Genomic DNA, 22,572 nt, shown 5'->3' on the forward strand with positions numbered 1-22,572 from the left:
CATCAACTTGGAGCAACGGGGTGTACACTTTGTCCATCATGTGCGTATGGGGCCAAAGGACAGTAGGCTCATTACTGGTACCTTCATCTTGCTCTTTGAGGGTGATTTGTTGCCTGAGAAGGTCAAGGTGATGGTATACTAATATGACGTGAAACCTTATGAGCATACCCCCACCCATCCACCGTGCAGTGCTTCAAGTGTCTAAAATTTGGGCACATACCTTTGTGGTGCAATGCTGGCCCCCATCTGTCGAGATTGTGGACAAGTGCTACTTTCAGACACTCCCTGTGCCTCCCACCACCTGTGTCAGCTGTGGAAAGCACCTGCTCACCAGATTGCACTATTTTCCAGGGAGAGAGAAAAAGAAAATACAAGACTCTGGAGAAACACAGTTACCGAGAGTCCAAGAAATAGTACGAGCGATTGCGCCCAGCGTGTCACAGTCATATGCTACAGCTATGATGATGCCACCCCCTTTGGTTACGGTACCCGTGCCCATTACGCCTCCTATAGCAGTCCCTCAGGGCCACTCAACCATGCCAGCCCCCCTGATGGTTGGGGATTTCCCTCTTGTTGCTTCCCCCATACCTACATTGGGGATTGATGGTTTCCCACCCACCGGGGATATTGGTCCCCATCTCCCAGCCGGATGGAAATCACCTTCCGGCAGCTTCTCTTGCCAGGAAGGGGTCCTTTGGGACACTTCCTTACAAGATTCCCACCTGTCTACAGCTGGACATCACCCAGTGGCTGAAGGAGCCACAGACTGCTGGTCACAGGGCATAGCAATCGTCATCTTTACCTGAAATTGATTCAGAGAAACTCTTGCAGCCAAAAGGAGGAGGACAGTATGGTGACCGCCATGCCATAGATCCCACCTGTTCCACTCGTGTGACTGAGGCAGAGATTCCAGCGGCCCCTGAGGACCCAGTTCGCACCACACAGTGGAACCTAAAGCTATGTATTTTGATGCCATAACCCCTCAACCAGTGGTAGCAGGTGACTGTAAGGCATAACCTGCTCCTTTGTCCCATCATGGCCTCACTGTACATCGACAGTGGAATTGTAGCAGTTTTTTCCACCATGTGGCTGAGCCACATCATCTTTTAAACATTCCACCTGCCTTCTGCATTGCCCTTCAGGAGACTTGCTCTCCAGCAAAGCAGACCTCAGCCCTTCGTGGATACTGGGGATGATATAAGAATCATGCTACTAATGGCAGGGTATTGGGTACAGTTTGCACATATGTCCGAGACACTGTATATAGTGAACTCATGCCTCTTAATACACCTTTGGAGGCTGTGGCTGTTCGGGAAAGGACATTTCAGGACATTATCATCGGCAGTGTTTACCTCCCTCCGAGATTGTGAAGTGTCTCAGAACATATTGTTTGCATTGGTTTCTCAGCTCCCCCCACCTTTCCTAATCTTGAATGGTTTCAGTGCCCATAGCCCTGTGCGGGATGGAATCATGGTCACTGGCCATGGTAAAGACCTCGAAAATTTACTGGCACAACTTACCTTTGCATCTTGAATATTGTTACCCCCACACACTTCAGTGTGGCAGACAGAAGTTTTTCGGCCATTGATGTTTCCATTTGCAGCCTTTTTCTTCTCCCGTCCATCCACTGGGGGGGGGTCCACAATGACCTGTGTGGTAGTAACCACTTCCTCATCGCCCTACCCCTTTCTGTGTCACTCCCCTGGACACCTGCCCAGATGGGCTTTCAACAGTGCTGACTGAGATCCTTCCACCTCTGCTGTCAACCTTGGATCCTTGCCACTTGGAGATATTGATGAGGCAGTCCAGAATACAACTGCAGCCATTCTTTTGGCAGCTGATTTAGTGGTCCTATTTTCCCTGGCCTGCCCCAGTGCAATACAGTACCTTAGTGGTCCTCGGAAGTAGCAGAGGTCATTCCATACCATTGACTGGTTCTCCAATGCGATAAGTGTCACCCATCAATGGAGCACCTCATTGCCTTTAAGTGACTCCGTGCCTGGGTCTGCCACCTAATAAAAAGATGGAAGCGAGAATGTTGGGCACAGTACATTTCAACCGTGGGACCACATACCTCTTCTTCACAGGTTTGGCCTAAGATCAGATGTCTCTATGGATACCAGACACCTGCAAGCGTACCTGGTATTACCTTGAATGGCACTGTCTGCATTGATCCAGATGCCATTGCTGAACATTTTTCTCTGCACTAAGCTCAAGCTTCAACGTCTGAGAATTGTCAACCTGCCTTTCAAATCCTAAAACAGTGGATGGAGCAAAAGCAGTTGTCTTTCACTGCAAGCTGCCTGGAGCCACATAATGCTCCATTCAGTGAATGGGGATTGTTCAGTGTTCTAGTCCACCGCCCTGATACAGCCCTAGGGCCGGATTGCATCCACAACCTATTGATCAAGCACCTACTTGTGGACTGTCACCTTCATATCCTTGCCATCTTTATCCACATCTGGAGTGAGGGTGAGTTCCCATCACAGTGGTGAGAAATACCATTCTCCCAGTACTGAAACTGGGTAAGCACCCTCTAGGCAGGGACATTATCACCCAATAAGTCTCAAATTGTTTTCTGTAAGTTGCTTGACGCATGGTGATCCAGCATTTGTGTTGGCTCCTTGAATCTCGGGGTCTTCTTGCCCCATCCAAGGATAGGTTTCACAAAGGCCATTCCACTACTGATAACCTGGTTTACCTGGAGTCTGCCATACAAACAGCTTTTGTCTGCCGTCAACTTCTTATAGCCATCTTCCTCGACTTCCAAAAGGCTTATAACACCACATGACGACACCACATCCTTGCAACTTTGCACAAGGAGGATCTCTGGGGTACACTCCTGATTTTCATCAAGAACTTCCTGTTGCACTGTACGTTCTGCATTCAAGTTTGTGCTTCCTACAGTACCTCCCCATACCAAAGAGAATGGGGACCTGCAGGGCTCTGTACCGACTGTCCCTTTCCTTCTAGTAGCTATCAGTGGTCTAGCAGCAGCTGTTGGGTCCTCAGTATTACCCTCCTTGTATGCTGACGAGTTTTGCCTCTACTATTGCTCCTCTAGTGTTGGTGCTGTTAAACGTCAACTGCAAGACACCATACGAAAAGCACAAGCAGTGGCCCTCACACGTGGCTTTCAGTTTCCCATCGCCAGGACTCGCGTCATGCGCTTGTGTCGATGTCGTACTGTTCACCAAGAAACAGAACTTTACCACGATGACACAATTTCTCAATGTAGTGGATACTTATCGCTTTTTAGCACTGGCCTTCAGTTCTCAGTTGATATGGAGTCCCCATCTTTGCCAGCTTAAGCGAAAGTGCTGGCTGCACCTAAATACAATTCACTGCCTGAGTAACATCAGCTGGGATGTAAAAGTGCCAAGCGGCAACTCATGTATTCACTGAGAGGATAGTTTCAAGTAACCAATGATAGCAAGAAAGTACAGTTCACTTTTAGCACTGTAACTGAACTTTTTCTTTCTCAAGTTTGCTCGTAGAGGTTAGCTTTAATAGCCGTGAACAAAGCAACGGTGATTTTAGTTCTGTCACAGAATGTTGACCAATGCTTTCTCAGATGCATCACAAGGTTGAGGTTAGCATAGGACACAAGTTGCAATTCAGGGCTACAAAATGCATCTCCTGCCGCAACCCCTTAAAATCAGCAGTTGACAGACTATCTCGCATTTCCAAAATACCTCGCAGTGGCCACCTTCAACATTACTCTGCGTTACACATTAATAGCATAATTTCTGAAGTAACTTGCCGTGTTTGTGTGTTATCTATAACTGAACAGTAGCTGGCAGCTGATGTGGCAAAACTGTAGTGGTAAGGGACAGAGATCAACTATAAAGTAATTTTAAACATACTATCGTTTGGAGGTGCAACCAGGTGCATTGCAATATTTCCTTCATCTTTGCCTGAAACTGTTTCTCTTCATGTGGTTCAATAAGTTGCTTGTTATACAACCAGAAACTCTTTTTTCACAATAATGAAGCTATCTCAAAGCTTTTTGAACTTGGGTTAGAGTTCATGAGAAACAGGGTATTTTGAAGACCCAACATACAGACAAATTCATTAGCTCCCTGGTGAGGTTCTTTAACAGACGTGGCCTCCACAAGAATATAATTTATTTCTACCTTGAAAAGTAGGTTAAAATAACATTTGCCAGCTACTCCATGTTATTTTTGAAGAAGAATTCCACTATTTCTTCAAAATATTATGTCATATAAACGCCTGTGGGAAGCTAAGAATGTCAGTAGTAAAATACTGGAGAGAGAAAAACCTTTGGGTCTACCGTCTTTTCATTCAAAAATTCTAATTACAATGCTTTCTCTTTGTTGCCTTTAGTAGGAAAGCACAATTTAAGTTAATTACTGCAGTGTTCAACTAAAAAATTTTCTTACAAGTTTGGAAGCCAGTTCATTGTCTAGTAATGTTAGTAGGTTTTATTACTCTCAAAAACAAAGTTTGTTATGCATATTCTTGACAAAGGCCATTTGGTAAATTCTACAAGCTGACAAGGCACTCAAAGAATACAAAAATGTACAAACATTTCAAAATGTCAACATTTATTTGCATGAGAAAATAAGAGGGTAATCCCAAAAGTAAGGTCTCCTATTTTTTTTATAAGTACAGAACTCTGTGTGGCAGTTGGTCACACTGTTATGAAGAGTGCTTCATGCGCTGTGTGTAAACATGCACACGCCACGCTGAGGCGCTCAGTCTTGGCTTGGCAGCCGTTGAGAATGGAGCTTCCGTTGGATGTTACCGCCAAGTGTGAATTATTCGGTTTTTGAACGCAAAGGGCATTGCGCCGATTGAAATCCATCCCCAGTTGACGAAAGTGTATGGTGAGTCGTGCATGGATGTCAAAAATATTCATAAGTGGTGTAGAGAGTTTGCAGCTGGTCGGACCAAAATTCATGACGAACAAAGGAATGGGAGACCGTCAATTTCGGAGGAGACAATGTTGAAGGTTGAGCAAAGCAAGCATGAAGATTGGCGGATCACCCTGGATGATCTCTGCACGTTGGTTCCTGAGGTTTCCCGAAGCACTGCTCACAGAATTTTAGTGGAAACATTGAACTACCGGAAGGTGTGCACAACATGGGTGCCACGCATGCTGACTGAGGACCACATGCGACAACGAGTTGATGCTTCCCGCACATTTCTTCACTGCCTTGCGGCCGAACAGGACAACTTTCTGGACTCAGTTGTCATGGGTGATGAAACCTGAGCATACCACTTTACACCTGAGACCAAGCAACAATCGTGCCAGTTCATAACTTTCTGAACATCATGGTGGCGAGCTGGTATGACATGGGCATACAAAAACTGCCACAGCATCTACAAAAATGTATCGACATAAATGGTCATTATGTCGAAAAATAGCTAAATGTTCAATCTGTAAACTGATGTAAACCATTGTAGAAATAAACAGGTCTATGTACTTATAAAAAAAATAGGAGACCTTACTTTTGGGATTGCCCTCGTACACCGAAGAGCCAAAGAAAGTGGTACACCTGCCTAATGTGTGTGGCTTCCATGAGCATGCAGAAGTGTGCCAACATGACATGGCATGGACTCAACTAATGTCTGAAGTAGTGGTGGGCGTTACTGACACCATGAATCCTACAGGGCTGTCCAGAGTATGATGGGATCGAAATTTCTTCTGAACAGCATGTTGCAAGGCATCCCAGATATGCTCAATAACGTTTGTGTCTGAGGAGTTTGGTGGCCAGTGGAAAAATCCCATATTGATGATGTTTCATTGAACGGTTCATACGCTGATGCTTGTTGATGGTCCAGCGTTGAAATCTGCAGCAGTTTGCAGGTTTGCACTTCTGTCATGTTGAACAATTCTCTTCAGTCGTCGTCGTTCCCGTTCTCACAGGGTCTTTTCCGGCCACAGCGATGTTGGAGATTTGATGTTTTACAACGTTCCTGACATTCACAGTACACTCGTGAAATGGTCGTACAGGAAAATCTCCAATTTATCACTACCTTCGAGATGCTGTGTCTCATTGATCATGCACCAGCTATAACACCACATTCAAACTCACTTAATTCTTGATAACCTGCCATTGTAGTAGCAGTAACTGATCTAAGAACTGCGCCAGACACTTGTTGTCTTTATCAGTCTTGCCAACCGCAGTGCCGTATTCTGTTTATAACAAAGCAAATGTCATATTTTCTTTATTCATTGCACCTTCTTTTCTTAGCCAAATAATAACTGTGAAAGGTTTAATATCATATATCAGTTCTGCTGCAGTTTCTTCTCAGTATTTTATGTGGGCATAACAGCCAGCCATCTGTCATGGTATGAGATCCTGACATGCAGTCTCCCATCCTTCATCAAAGACACCAACCACTTTCTCAAACGCCTGGAATCCTTACTCAGTCTGTTACCCCTGGAAACCATCCTTGTAACCATTGATGCCACTTCCCTATACACAAATATCCCACACGTCCAGGGCCTCGCTGCAATGGAGCACTTCCTTTCATGCAGATCACCTGCCACCCTACCTAAAACCTCCTTCCTCATCACCTTAGCCAGCTTCATCCTGACTCACATCTTCTTCACTTTTGAAGGCCAGACATACCAACAATTAAAGGGAACAGCCATGGGTACCAGGATAACCCCCTCGTATGCCAACCTATTTATGGGTCACTTAGAGGAAGCCTTCTTGGTTACCCAGGCCTGCCAACCCAAAGTTTGGTACAGATTTATTGAAGACATCTTCATGATCTGGACTCACAGTGAAGAACAACTCCAGAATTTCCTCTCCAACCTCAACTCCTTTGATTCCATCAGATTCACCTGGTCCTACTCCAAATCCCATGTCACTTTCCTTGAAGTTGACCTCCATCTGTCCAATGGCCAGCTTCACACATCCGTCCACATCAAACCCACCAACAAGCAACAGTATCTCCATTATGACAGCTGCCACCCATTCCATATCAAACAGTCCCTTCCCTACAGCCTAGGCCTTCGTGGTAAACGAATCTGCTCCAGTCCTGAATCCCTGAACCATTACACCAACAACCTGAAAACAGCTTTCACATCCCACAACTACCCTCCCGACCTGGTACAGAAGCAAATGACCAGAGCCACTTCCTCATCGCCTCAAACCCAGAACCTCTCACAGAAGAACCCCAAAAGTGCCCCACTTGTGACAGGATACTTCCCGGGACTGGATCAGACTCTGAATGTGGCTCTCCAGCAGGGATACGACTTCCTCAAATCCTACCCCGAAATGAGATCCATCCTTCATGAAATCCTCCCCACTCCACCAAGAGTGTCTTTCTGCCGTCCACCTAACCTTCGTAACCTCTTGGTTCATCCCTATGAAATCCCCAAACCACCTTCCCTACCCTCTGGCTCCTACCCTTGTAACCGCCCCCGGTGTAAAACCTGTCCCATGCACCCTCCCACCACCACCTACTCCAGTCCTGTAACCCGGAAGGTGTACACGATCAAAGGCAGAGCCACGTGTGAAAGCACCCACATGATCTACCAACTGACCTGCCTACACTGTGACGCCTTCTATGTGGGAATGACCAGCAACAAACTGTCCATTCGCATGAATGGACACAGGCAGACAGTGTTTGTTGGTAATGAGGATCACCCTGTGGCTAAACATGCCTTGGTGCACGGCCAGCACATCTTGGCACAGTGTTACACCGTCCGGGTTATCTGGATACTTCCCACCAACACCAACCTATCCGAACTCCGGAGATGGGAACTTGCCCTTCAATATATCCTGTCTTCCCATTATCCACCAGGCCTCAATCTCCGCTAATTTCAAGTTGCCGCCACTCATACCTCACCTGTCATTCAACAACATCTTTGCCTCTGCACTTCCGCCTCGACTGACATCTCTGCCCAAACTCTTTGCCTTTAAATATGTCTGCTTGTGTCTGTATATGTGTGGATGGATATGTGTGTGTGGGGGGGGGGGGGGGGGGGGTGGCGCCCGCGAGAGTATATACCCGTCCTTTTTTCCCCCTAAGTTAAGTCTTTCCGCTCCCGGGATTGGAATGACTCCTTACTCTCTCTCCTTTCGTCTTTCCCTCTCCTTCCCTCTTTCCTGATGAAGCAAACGTGGGTTGCGAAAGCTTGAAGTTTGTGTGTGTGTGTTCTTTTATTGTGTCTATCTACCAGCACTTTCTTGTTTGGTAAGTTGTTCAACAATTAGATACACAATGTTATTGAGCTGTTTCTTTTAGAGTGCAACATTTTCTTGTTGTGTCTGGGATTGTGTGCCTACAGTTGATAATTTTACGGTATTTGTACTGCACTGCAGTGGTATTAACACTCTTTCTTGGCAACTGTCAATTTGTGCAGAACATTAATTTTCCTAGTAAATAAAATACAGCAATTGCTATGTTTATCTGCACATTCTGTGAGCTCTTTTTCCTCCTCAGGATGGAGTAACAAAGGAACCAGTCATATGGTTTATGTTTCAAAAAACAAAGTATGTTTGGGATCCTGAAAAGAAGCAGTTTCGTGGCTTACAGTTTCCCATTAGTCTCCCATTTGGGGATTATATGGACTGGAAAGGACATCAAGAAGACAGTGATGTGGCAAATGCAGATCTCAGATATGGAAGAAACCAGTAAGTTTCTTATTGTTGCTTTTTTGTTTCTCATTTTTTGGTGGTAAAACTTCTGGTAAAAATGAGGAAAATTGTATTGAAGACAAAAACTTAAAGAAATAAAATTTGTTGTCCCTATACCTTGAGAGAAAAGTGTACACAGATCATTGCTTTTCATGGCAATTTTTGGCAGTGTAGACAGACAGTGACATACAAAAGCTATAGTTCAGCAGTTCGGAAAATATAATGTTCATTCCTCTTACATTTAATGGAGAAAAAAATTTAAATTTGGAAGTAAGACCAAAAATTCAAATTTTTCAAATTCAAAAATTCTTCTTGGTGTAGTCATTGTAAAGAAGCAGAGGCTACCATACAGTAGTGCAAAACAAAGTACATAAATATATATAATAGAGGGAAACATTCCACGTGGGAAAAATTATATATAAAAACAAAGATGAGGTGACTTACCGAACGAAAGCGCTGGCAGGTCGATAGACACACAAACACAAACGTATACACAAAATTCAAGCTTTCGCAACAAACTGTTGCCTCATCAGGAAAGAGGGAAGGAGAGGGAAAGACGAAAGGATGTGGGTTTTAAGGGAGAGGGCAAGGAGTCATTCCAATCCCGGGAGCGGAAAGACTTAACTTAGGGGGGAAAAAAGGATGGGTATACACTCGCGCGCACACACACACATATCCATCCACACATATATGTGTGTGTGCGCGAGTGTATACCCGTCCTTTTTTCCCACTAAGGTAAGTCTTTCCGCTCCCGGGATTGGAATGACTCCTTACCCTCTCCCTTAAAACCCACATCCTTTCGTCTTTCCCTCTCCTTCCCTCTTTCCTGATGAGGCAACAGTTTGTTGCGAAAGCTTGAATTTTGTGTGTATGTTTGTGTTTGTGTACATAAATATATAGATACAAAGCTACTAAATGGGCTATCAAGAAGGCAATGAGTGAAACCTTAAATGATTATTATAGCAGAATATTACTAAAAGATCTCTTGCAAAACCCAAAGCAATTCTGGTCATATGTAAAGGCTGTCACTGGTACCAAATTGATGATGTACAGATGCTCATGTATGATGACACAGGAACTGGAATTGAGGGTACCAAGGCAAAAACAGAAATTCTGAATTCATTCTTTAAAATGTTCTTTACAAAGAAAAATCCTGGAATATTGCATTTCATTCTCTCACCGCTGCAAAGATGAGCGATATACACATTAGTGCCGTTGGCTGAAATCTATAAAATTGAACAGAAGTCTAGGGCCCTCTCAGATTCTAACAGAATTTGTGCTCGAGTTAGCTGCTCTTTTTACTTATAATATATCATAGATCCCATGTATAAAAATTTTCCTCAGAGTTGGAAAAACACATAAGTCACTTCTGTCAACAAAAAACATAGCCGAAGTGATCCACAGAAGAGACATCCAATTTCCTTCACATTCATATGTTTTAGAATCTTAGAACATATTCTCAGCTCAAGTGTAATGGGTTTACCTCAGTCGCCGGCCGGGGTGGCCAAGCAGTTCTAGGCGCTACAGTCTGGAACCACACGACCGCTACGGTCTCGGGCATGGATGTGTGTGATGGTCTTAGGTTAGTTAGGTTTAGGGGACTAATGACCTCAGAAGTTAAGTCCCATAGTGCTCAGAGCAATTTGAACCATTTTTTTTGTTACCTCAGTCAGAATGATCTTCTCCATGCCACCCAGCGTGAATTTCAGAAACAGTCATGTGAAATCCAAGTCCCACTTTTCTCATGTCACCCTGAAAGTCATGGATGAAGGAAGTCAGGTAAATGCAATATCTCTGGTCTTTCAAATAACATTTTTCTTGGAACCATGCTAGCTCTTACTAGCAAATTGCACTTATATGGGGTATCAAATAAAATTTATTACTGAATTGAAAATTTCTTGATTTGATGGATGCAGCATGCTGTCTTGGATAGTGTATCATTTATTTCCATTTACATACATACTCTGCAGGCCACCTTACGGTTTGTGGCAGAGTGTACCTTGTACCGCTACTAGTCATTTCCATTCCTGTTCCACTCACAAATACAGCAAAGGAAAAACAAATGTGTATATGCCTCCATGCAAGTCCCTACTTATCTTCGTGGTCATTATGTGAATTATACATCAGCAACTGTAGTATTAGTTCTACAGTCAGCTTCAAATGTCAGTTCCTTAAATTTTCTCAGTAGGATTCCGTGAAAAGAATGTCTACTTCTTTTCAGCGATTCCCATTTGAGTTCCTAAAGCTTCTCCATAACACTCGAGTGCTGTTCAAATCTACCAGTAACAAATCTAGCAGGTCGCCTCTGAATTATTGCTATGTCTCCCTTTAATTTGATCTGGTGCGAATCCCAAACCCTCGAGCAGTACTTAAGAATAGGTCAGACTACTGTCCTATATGCAGTCTCCTTTTACAGATGAACCACATGTTCCTAAAATTCTTCCAATAAGCCAAAGAAAACCATTTGCCGTCCATACTACAAGACTTACATTCTCGTTTCATTTCATATCACTTTGCAACAGGTTGCCTAGGTATTTAATCAACATGACTGTGTCAAGCAGCACACTATTAATCTGTTAATGCTGTATTCACATGATACAGGATTGCTTTTCCTATTTATTTGTATTACCTTACATTTTTTCTACATTTAGAGCTAAACCTCCTCTACAGTTTCTACCCTTTACAGTTCCTTCTACCACCGTGGAAGTCTTAACACATATTTTATCATCCTGTCTCCTCTTATCATCAGTGTTTTCCATATAACCCTTTCCTCACCAATTTTGCACAGAACCTCCCCCTTCCTTACCTTATCAGTGCACCGAATTTTCAACATTCTTCTGCAGCATCACATTTCAAATGCTTTGATTCTCTTCTGTTCCACTTTTTCCACAGTCCATGTCTCACTACCATACAATGTTGTGCCCCAAATGTACATTCTCAGAAATGTCTTGCTCAAATTAAGATCTATGTTTCATACTAGTAGACTTCTCTTGGTCAGGAATGCGCTCTTTGCCTGTGCTAGTCACCGTTTTATGGCCTCCTTGCTCTGTCTGTCATGGGTTATTTTGCTGTGTAGGTAGCAGAATTCCTTAACTTCATCTCCTTCGTGATCACCAATTCTGATGTTGAATTTCTCGCAGTTCTCATTTCTGCTTCTTGTCATTACTTTCATCTTTCTTCAATTTACTCTCAAACTATATTCTCTACTCATTAGATTGTTCATTCTATTCAGCATATCTTGTAATTCCTCTTCACTCTCACAGAGAATAGCAGTGTTATCAGCAAATCTTATCATTGAAACCCTTTCACTTTGAATTCATTCCACTCTTGAACCATTCTTTTATTTCCATTATTGATTCTTCAGTGTATAGACTCAACAGTAATGGTGAAAGACTGCATCCCCGTCTGACATCAATTTTAATCTGAGCACTTTGTTGTTGGTCTTCCACTGTTATTGTCCCCTCTCGACTCTTGTACATAATTTACCCCTCTTTCCCTGTAGCTTATCCCAATTTTTTTTTTCAGAATTTTGAACATTTTTGACCATTTTACATTATCATAAGCTTTTTCCAGGTCAACAAATCCTATGAGTTTTTCTTGATTTTTCTTTAGTATTGCTGCCATTATCAGCCGCAGCATCAGAATTGTGTCTCTGGTGCCTTTACATTTCCTAAAGCCAAACTGATCACCATCTAACATATCATCAGTTTTCTTTTCCTTTCTTCTGTGTATTTTTGTTGTCAGCAATCTGTAAGCATGAAATGTTATGTTGATTGTGTGATAATTCTCACACTTGTCGGCTCGTCCAATCTGCAGAATTGTGTGGGTGATGTTTTTCCAAAAATCAAATGGTATATCCCCAGCCTCATACATTCTACACACCAATGTGAATAATCATTTTGTTGCCACTTCCCCCCCCCCCCCCCCCCCCCCCCCAATGATTTTAGAAATTCTGATGAAATGATCTCTCTCCCTTCTGCTGTATTCGATTTTAAGTCTTCTAAATCTCTCTTAAATTTAGATTCTAATACTGGATCCCCTATGTCTTCTATATCAATTCCTGTTTTTTCTTCTGTCATGCCATCAGACAAGTCTTCCCCCTCCCAGAGGCCTTCAGCGTGCTTTTTCCACCTATCCGCTCTCTCCTCTGCATTTAACAGTGGAATTCTCATTGCACTCTTAATATTAGCACCCTTGCCTTTAATTTAATCAAAGGTTGTTTTAACTTTTATGTATGCTGGGTCAGTCCTTCCAACAATCATTCCTTTTTTGGTTTCTTTATTTATTTCACTTGTAAGTGACTTGCCATTTTGTATTTCTGAATTTCCCTGAACATTTTTGTACTTCCTTCTTTCATTGATCAACTGAAGTATTTCTTCTGTTACCCATGGTTGTTTTTTATCTATATTTTTCTTTTCAACTTCTGTGATTGCGCTTTTCAGAGATATCCATTCCTCTTCAACTGTACTGAGCTATTCCTTATTGCAGTATCTATAGCCTCAGGGAACTTCAAGCATTATCTCTCTGTTCTTTAGTATTTCCATATTCCTCTTGGGTGTGCATTCATTCTTCCTGACCAGTCTCTTAAACTTGAACCCACTCTTCATCACTACTGAATTTTGATCTGAGTCTGTATCTGCTGCTGGGAATGCCTTACAAACCAGTATCTGGTTTTGGAATTTCTGCCTAACTACGAAGTAATCTAACTGAAATCTCCCCATACCTCCTGGCCTTTTCCAAGCATACCTCTTCCTCTTGTGATTCTTGAACTGAGTACTCACTATTGTTAGCTGAAATTTATTGCAGAACTCAATCTGTCTATCTCCTCTCTCATTCCTAGTACCAACCCCATATTCTGGCGCAACCCTTCCTTTTACTGCATCCTCGACAACCACATTCCAATCCCCCATGACTGTTAGATTTTCATCTCCCTTTATGTACTGAATTATCCATTTAATATCCTCACACACTACCTTGTCATCTTTGGTTTGCAATGTCGGCATGTATACCTCAACTATCATTTTCAGTGTTGGTTTGCTGTAGATGCTGATGAAAACAGTGCTATCACTGAACTGTTCACACTATCTATGTGCACTACCTTCCCGTTCATAATGAATTCTTCTCCCATTATTCCATTTCCTGCTGCTGTTGATATTACCCTGTACTAATTTGACCAGAAATCCTTTCTTCTTTCCATTTCACTTCACTGATCCCCACTACATCCAGACTGAGCCTTAGCATTTCCCTTTTTACATTTTCTAACTTCCATACCATGTGCACACTTCTGACATTCCACACCCTGCCTCGTAGAATGTTGTCCTTTGATCGGTTATTCGATCTTTCTCTCATGGCCACCTCCCTCTGGGCAGTTCCCTCCTGTAGATATGAATTCTAATCCAGAATCTTTTGCCAATGGAGAGATCGTCATGTCACATTTCCAATTACAGGCCACATGTTCTGTGTACACACATTATGTGCCTTTAATGCAGTGGTTTCCATTGCCTTCTGTTTCCTCATGCCATTGATCATTGCTGATTTTTCTGCCTTTAGAGACAGTTTCCCACCCTCAGGGCAAGAGATGGCCTGAACCTCTGTCTGCACCTCCCTCCTCTTTGACAAAGCTTTAGCTGAATGGGGTGACTTCTTAGGTCGGAACTCTTTGGGCACCATTGCTGATGGTTTTTATTCAAAATTTAAGCAGTGGTGCGGTATCCTCCTGTGGTCACTCAGTGATAACACCTTCTCGTACATCAGAGCATCATCAGCCAACAGCCACAGATAGATGCTAACGCTCTCCGCAAGATCATTTATGTATATAGAAAATAACTGCAGTCCTATTGCACTTCCCTGGGCCACTCCTGACAATACCTTTACCTCTGATGAACATTCGCCATCTAGGACAATGTACTTGATTCTGTTACTTCGGAAGTCTTTTAGTAACTCACTTATCTGGGAATCTATTCTGTATGCTAGTACCTTCGTTAAGGCTGCAGTGGGTCACCATAAAGGGCAAGCTTAGTTTAGCACAAGTTGTGCTTTCTAAAACCATGCTAGTTTGTGGACAGAAGCTTTTTGGTCTCAAGGAGATTTACTATATTCAAACTCGGAATATGTTTAAGAATCCTGCAGCAAACTTATGTTGAGGATATTGGTCTGTAATTTTGTGGGTCCTTTATTGTATTCTTCTTATATACAGGAGTCATCTGCCTTTTTTTCTCTCTATTCACTTCAGAGTTAGTGCTGGGGGAGAGATGCACAATAAATGCTCGCTAAGTAAGGGGTCAGTGTGGTAGAGTACTCTGTAAAAGGGACTTGGGATTCCATATTGACCTGGCAACTTATTTTCGACTCTTACAGTTGTTTATTCCTAGAATGCCTATTACTGTGTCCTCCATATGGGTGGTCGAACAGTGGTATGTTTGTACAATTCTCCTGCACAAATAATTTCTTAACACAAAATTGAAAACTTCGACTTTCCTTTTACTATCTTCTATTGACACCAGATTGATCAACAAGTGACTGGATTGAAGCCTAAGACCCGATTAGTGATTTTGCTGTGAATAGGGTTTTTAGGAAGATCTTTTGCTAAGGTGTGACAGTGGTGGTAGTTGCATGCTTTGAACATCTATCTTTACACTGATGCACAAATCTATACTAACTTTTGCCTGTCATCACTTGTGCATTCTCTTTTGAACTGAGATTGCTACAGCCTTGCTTCCTCAGCATTTTTCGACATTTGTTGTTAAACCACAGTGGATCTTCTACAGCCTTAATCCATTTACTCTGCACTCTTCTCCAGAGCACACTTTACAATCTGTTTAAACTTTGCCCACAATTCCTCTACACCCATAATGCTGGAACTAAATGATATCAATTTATTGCCAAAGTGGTATGCTAACAACTGCTTATCTGCTCTTTCTAGCAGAAATACTCTCCTAGCTCCATGATTGTCACTTACAAAGATATCCCAGGTGTGCTAGGGAAATGTTTGGAACCCTTGTTATTCGTGTTTTACATTAGTGATCTTGTAGATAATATTAAAGGTAACCTCAGATGTTTTGCAGATGATGCTGTTGTCTGCAGTGAAGTAGTTGGAAAACAGTTGCAAAAATATTCTGTCTGATCTTGATAAGATTTCTGAATGTGTAAGATTGGTGACTTGCTTTAAGTGTTCAGAAATATAAAACTTCATATTTCTTAAAATCAAATAATAATAATAATAATAATAATAATAATATAATAATAATAATAATAATAATAATAAATTGTAATATCATGTAACTGCAGTGTGAATGATTCACAGTTGGGATCAGTCAACTTATACAAATACCTGGGTGTAACAATTTGTAGGGATATGAAATGTAAATATCACATGGATCCAGCAGTAGATATAGCAGGAGGCTGATGTCAGTGCTTTACAGAGTACTAGAAAATGCAAATAGTCTGAAAAGTAAATCGCTTACAAAACGCTCGCGAGACCCATCCTAGAATATTCGGTTAAGTGTGTGGGACCCACCTCCATATTTGCCGTGTGATTACTGAAGCCTCTTCCAAGGTTGGCAGCTATGCTATTCTTACTGACTTCGTGAAGTTCTGGTATTACCATTTGGGTTTGCCATTTCATGTTACGTATTCCAAAAATAATTGAATAATTGTTTATTGATGGACAACTGTAGTTAACTTCGTACTTTTATATGCCTCTGCAAAATATGAATTCATGGACGTTTTTTATTGAAATCTGACCATAATTTATGCTTTGAATGAGCAGTTAGTGCTCAAATGAGGCAGCACATATGTAGTGCTGGAAAACAAATGTAAACCATAGTTTTTGTTGGATGGTTCAGTTTTATAACAGTGATTGTACTAAATCAAATTGTTGAATTACTTCATATTTATCACATTGTTGGTGATTCTCATAATGATAATCTCCTGAACTGGTATTAATACCAGTAAATATCAAGGAAATAAGTTATCATAAGACATGTAGAAAGTTATGTGCTGTACAGTGAAGTGTCCATAGAGCTTCTTTCTCATATTGTTTATTCATTAGGTATTTACAGTGCAGAATAAAAAATGTGTTTTGTCCACTGTATAAAATTTGTTTCAGGCTTGACATGGTTATACCAGAATTCATGGAGCTTTTCAAGGAGCGTGCTACTGCGCCATTCTTTGTTTTCCAAGTCCTCTGTGTGGCACTGTGGTGCTTGGACAAGTACTGGTACTACTCTCTCTTTACACTTGCAATGCTTATTTTATTTGAGTGTACACTGGTCCAGCAGCAGTTGAGAAATATGGCTGAAATACGCAAGATGGGTAACAAGCCATACATGATGCAGGTATTGTTGCAATTGTAGTTATTTCCCCCTAAACTCTGCTTTGTTTTTTGCTAAGACTACAAAATTTTTTTACACAGTAACATCAATGAAATTTTGTTATTATTGCTTATTTATAATGGGTATGATATTAAAAAATGTACTGATGTAGTAATAGAAGTAAAAAAAAAAGGGTGTTTGAAAGGAAAAGAAAACTCCAGAATTCTATAGCTAAACGCCTCCCCATAATATATAGATGGATTGTGCATCTATACAATGTATGTGTGTCCACAACATCTAATATTCCTGCCACTATGACATTTCAATGTGCAGTCAGCACCTTCAGGATCCTGTAGTGAAAGTCGTGGATTAATCTCCAGGAGACAGACTTCTTCAGAGCAGCATTTGGTGGGCAATATAAGATAATAGAATAGACTCAATTGTACTCATAGAGATGGTTCTTGATCTCAGCTTATTAACAGGCAGGGTGTGTAAGTGAAGTTCGACGTGAGCTTCCTGCATCTTTTTCTTAAGTTGTTCCACAATTCTGGGTCCGAAATCTGAAGATGTCATTCTGTACATGCTATCTTAGTTAATCCTTGGATCCTTTTTCTGTGTATACAGAGTAATAGAATCTTTTTGTATGAGCAGAATTCTCCGAAGTGGGCTGTTTATTTTGCTATTCATAGCAAGGTGTGGCATTTGAGAATCATCTAGGTGGACAACTCCCAATGCTGGCAATTCTAAGTAATTTTACTTGGCTCCACACATCAGCTTTTGTGTTCAAGCAGCGAAAGTTGAAGTTGAGTGCACAACTGAGCTTTATCCCAGATGATTGAGAGTGTATCTGTGGGACAAAACATGTTTTCTTTAGCTTTCTGTTTTTGTATCTGTATCAGGTTGTGTCCAAGGACAGTATTATGAAAAGATTAGATTGCTGCTCACCATATAGTGGAAATATTGAGTGGCAGACAGCTACGGCGAAGAGACTACTAAACAACTAAGCTTTCAGCCAAAAGACCTTCCTCTGAGTTGTACAACATACATGTACACAGTCTTTATCATCATTTTCATCAGATGTTCATCTCCTCCCACTATTTTATTAAATGCTAAAATTGGAGAGGAGAAAATTGATGCTTTGAACTAAACAAGTCAATATGTAATTTGAATTCTGGCCTTCCAGAATTTATCTCTGGTCTGATTGTTACAGGTATATAGAAATAGACGATGGAGACCCATCTTTACAGATCAGTTGGTGCCCGGAGACATTGTGTCAATAGCAAGATCACAGAATGACAATTTAGTACCTTGTGATCTGTTACTTCTGCGAGGCCCTTGCATTGTTGATGAGAGCATGCTAACAGGTAAGTAAAATAGTGATACATTCTTGCAGATTTTGTTACATACCTCACATGTTATCTGGTTATTTCTTTTTGTGTGCACAGGTGAATCTGTTCCTCAGATGAAGGAACCAATTGAGAATTTAGAACAGGACAGAATCCTTGACCTTGAGACAGATGGAAAGCTACATGTGTTGTTTGGAGGGACGAAGGTTGTTCAGCACACTCCTCCCAGTAAAACGTCAGCTGGCCTAAGAGGTAAAATATATTAAAATAGTAAACAAAGGCAAATTGTGTTGGGAAGAAATGTAAATTAACAGTATTAATGAAAACATTGACCCTCATTTATTCTCAAGATCTGTTTGTAATCTTTTTTCCTGTGAACAACATATTAGATGAATAGAAGTTATTAGTGAAAAATCAATCTGAAGATAAGAGCAATCCAAAATCCTGGCAGACTGAAACTGTGTGCTGTGGATTGGACTCACTCACTCACTGTAACATGAATTTGGGTGCTCAACATGCATTCAGGTGGAGAGCATATGGAATTTATCATGGTTGGATTGTGGATTTGACAGTTAGGGAACTGGTCAGACTAATTTGGATATTTTGAAGTGGAGGCTGTACACATTTAGATTGAGCAGAAGCTCGCAGATGCTTGAAATTATCCTAAACTATTATCTTGTCCTAACACACTGTGAAGCACAGGAATGCATTATAGCTCTCAACTTCATGAAATTCAGTTGCAATGTCTTCTCAGTTTAAAGCAAAGGGGAGGGGTGGGGGGGATTGTGTTTTGTATCTCATTATTTGGCACTATGTACTAAACATTTATCTTTGTGGGTGTCCTACCCTATATAATCTGTCAACAAAAATAATCAATTTTTGAAAATGTACTGTAATTGGATGCTAAAAATTCTGTTCACCAAGCGGCAGCAGGAGAAATGTGTAAAAGTTGAGGAAATGTGCAAGCTTTCTGAGAAAGTTACGGAAATGTGCAAGCTTCCTGAGACAGTGGCTACTCCACCTGGCAAAAAAAAAAGGGATGAAAGGGAAGGAAGAGGGATGAAGGAAAAGGACTGATGAAGTTTAGGAAATGGGGAGAGATACAAGAAAGCTGCCCAAAATCCTGGGTCAGGGGATACTTGCTGGGCAGGGGGGAGAAGAAAAGACTGATTGTTGTGGACAGCACCAGATGAGATTTGAAGAACTGGGAGCTTAAAGGTGGGAGATAGAGTAATAAGCAAGGCAAATTTTACTGACAAAACATCGTGCAAGAGTTGATAAGAGTGAAAAGCTAAGTGCATTATATGTGGTCAGTGTGTGATGAGTGTTGGGGAAAAATAGACAGGACAGAAAATAAAAAATATAGAATACTAAAAGGGAGTGAAAAAGGAGTAATTATTGGAAAGAAGTGCTGAGACTGAAGAAATTAACATGAATTAAGTCCAGGTGGGTGGTGAGAATGAAGGACATATTGCATCGCCAATTTCCACCTACATACTTCCAAGAAACTGGTGTCAGAGGAGAACCCAGATGACGTGTGGTGAAACAGAACCAAGGTCATGACTACCATGTTGTAGAGCATGCACTGCAACAGGATATTGTATTGTAGCATAGACACTGTCTATGACCATTCATCCAAACTGATAGCTTGATCGTAGTCATACCAATGTAGAAGGCCCGACAGTGTCGACATAGCAGCTGGTACATGACATGTTGTTTCACAGGTGGCTCTCCCTTTGATGGTAAATTTTTTGCCAGTTGTAGGGCTAGTATAAGTGGTGGGAAGAGGGTGCATAGGATAAGTCTTACAGCAGGGATGGTCACAAGCATATGTGCCATAGCGTAAGGTAATGGGTGCAGGAGCAGCATAGGGTTTACCAGGATATTGCGGACATTTATGGGGGAGAGGGACCATGAAAAGATATGGATGTTCTGGGAAAAATGCCAGAAATAATCCTATAATTTATGCCTTGGACAGGGTCCATTCTGTGTGGCATTTTGCCCAGCACAGTTAGGTTACCTTTTCCTCTACCCGCAACCCCTCTCAGTCTCTGCAATATGCTGGTCCTTCTGACCCATTACCATAATGTATGGCACCTAACCCTCTGACTGTCCCTGCTGCAAGACTTGTCTTATGCATCTTGCTCCCACCACATACACCAACCCTGTAACCGGCAAAACATATACCATCAAAGGGAGAGCCACCTATGAAACAAAACAGATCGTGTATCAGCTGTTATGTAAATACTGTTTTGCCTTGTACATTGGTATGACTACCATCAAGTTATCAGTTTTGATGAATGGACATACAGCGTGTGTATACTGGCAACACAGTATCCTGTTGCAGAGCATTCTCTAGAACATGGCAGTCGTGAGTTTGGTGCCTGTTTCACCACACGAGTTCTCCCCCCAAAACCAGTTTCTCAGAATTACGCGGGTGGGAAACTGGCATTACAACATGTCCTTTGTTCTTACCAACCATTTGGCCTTAATTTGTTAATTTCTTCAGTCTCAGCATTTCTTTTCAGTACCGGTAACTATTCCTTTCTTCACTTCCTTTTAGTATTCCGTATCTTTTGTTTTCTGACCTGCATTTTTTCCCAACACCCCGCCTCCCCTCCCCGTACATCTACCACTTATAATGCACTTAGCTTTCCACTCTTATTAACTCTTGCACAATGTTTTGTCGGTAATCTCTGCCTTGCTTATTACCCTATCTTCCACCTTTTAAGCTCTCAGTTTTTCAAATCTCATCCAGTGCTATCTCCAACAATCAGTCGTTTCTTCTCATTGTCTGGTAAGTCAACCCAGACCTGGGGTTCTGGGTGACTTTTCCATAACTGCCCCATTTCCTAACCCTCACTAGTTCTTTCCCATCAGCCCTTCTGGCAGAAGAAAGAACCACTGTCCGGAAAGCTTACACATTTCCTTAACTTGCATGTAATCTGTGAATTGCATATTTGAAGCAGATTAATAATTTGCACTGAAAAAATTTGGAAAATCATGTCTTTGACTATTGGATTGTCTGTAGAGTACAAAATGCTTCTGAAATTATTTTTAAAGTTTGTCATATTTTAACCTTTCCTATCTCATAAACAACATATATTTGTAGGTATGTTCTTTCTGTAAACTGGAAAATTTGTTCCTTAGTTGTTGTTATTCTGTCATTTCACAAAATCTCTGATGTTATTTCAGCACAGGATAATGGTTGTGTTGCTTACGTGTTACGAACTGGATTTAATACCTCTCAAGGAAAGCTGCTTCGTACAATATTATTTGGAGTTAAGCGTGTAACGGCAAACAACTTGGAAACATTTGGTTTCATCCTTTTTCTCTTGATATTTGCAATTGCTGCTGCTGCCTATGTTTGGGTAAAGGGTAAGTAACATAAAGATAAAAGATTTTTAGTTTTCAGTATGTGGTTAAATTTGTATTGGTGTGTGCAATATACACTGAAGCGCCAAAGAAACTGTTACAGGCATGCATATTCAAACACAGAGATACATAAACAGGTAGAATGCGGCACTGCGATCAGCAATGCCTATATAAGACAACAAGTGTGTGGCACAGTTCTTAGATCAGGTTACTGCTGCTACAGTGGTAGGTTATCAAGAGTTAAGTGAGTTTGAATGTGGTGTTATGGTTGGTGCATGAGCGATGGGACACTGAGGTAGCAATGAAGTGGAGATTTTTCCATATGACCATTTCACGAGTGTACATGAATATCAGGAATCTGGCAAAACATCAAATCTTTGATATTGCTGTGGCTGGAAATAAATCTTGCAAAAACAGGGCCCACGACGACTGAAGAGTGTCATTCAGCGTGACAGAAGTGCAGTTTACGTAGTCCATATCAATTCAGGCAGGCTAGGAAAAAATCTTACCTTCAAATCTCGGATGTTATTGAATTCAGCATATGATAAAATGAAGGAGTAAGTAAGGAACACACATTTTTTTTGTTTTCTCTAAAAAAAATTCTGCTCCAAGATACAGCCCTCCAAGATGACACTGCACATACCATTTTGGAGATACGAATTTTGGAAAAAATTTAAAAATGCTTTTAGGTATTTTGTTGGCTTTGTTTTATTTGAAAGTTAATTGCTTTATGATTACAAAGAAATCCTCCTTTTGGACTTACCTGTCAAAATTCTTTTACTATATAGCATTCTGAACTTTTTTTTATAATTTATGTATTCCCCCCCCCCCCTTCAAAAATGCCAAACCATAACATTTTAATTTTTTTCTGTTGATTAGTACCATAGAGTTGTACATTCCATGAAAAGGAGAGCTTCC

The 22,572-nt window shown here is 41.3% G+C and overlaps 1 protein-coding gene across 1 annotated transcript in view; it reads left to right on the plus strand.

Annotated features, from left to right (window-relative positions):
* LOC124798138 (endoplasmic reticulum transmembrane helix translocase) overlaps positions 1-22,572 on the plus strand; it is a 189,982-nt gene that overhangs the window by 8,411 nt on the left and 158,999 nt on the right. The window contains exons 3-7 of the mRNA XM_047261412.1: positions 8,428-8,618; positions 16,729-16,957; positions 18,144-18,297; positions 18,379-18,531; positions 21,475-21,657. Coding sequence (XP_047117368.1) covers positions 8,428-8,618; positions 16,729-16,957; positions 18,144-18,297; positions 18,379-18,531; positions 21,475-21,657 — 910 coding nt within the window. The remainder of the gene's footprint in view (positions 1-8,427; positions 8,619-16,728; positions 16,958-18,143; positions 18,298-18,378; positions 18,532-21,474; positions 21,658-22,572) is intronic.

The sequence above is a fragment of the Schistocerca piceifrons genome, chromosome 5 (genome assembly GCF_021461385.2).
Source record: "Schistocerca piceifrons isolate TAMUIC-IGC-003096 chromosome 5, iqSchPice1.1, whole genome shotgun sequence".
NCBI lineage: Eukaryota > Metazoa > Arthropoda > Insecta > Orthoptera > Acrididae > Schistocerca > Schistocerca piceifrons.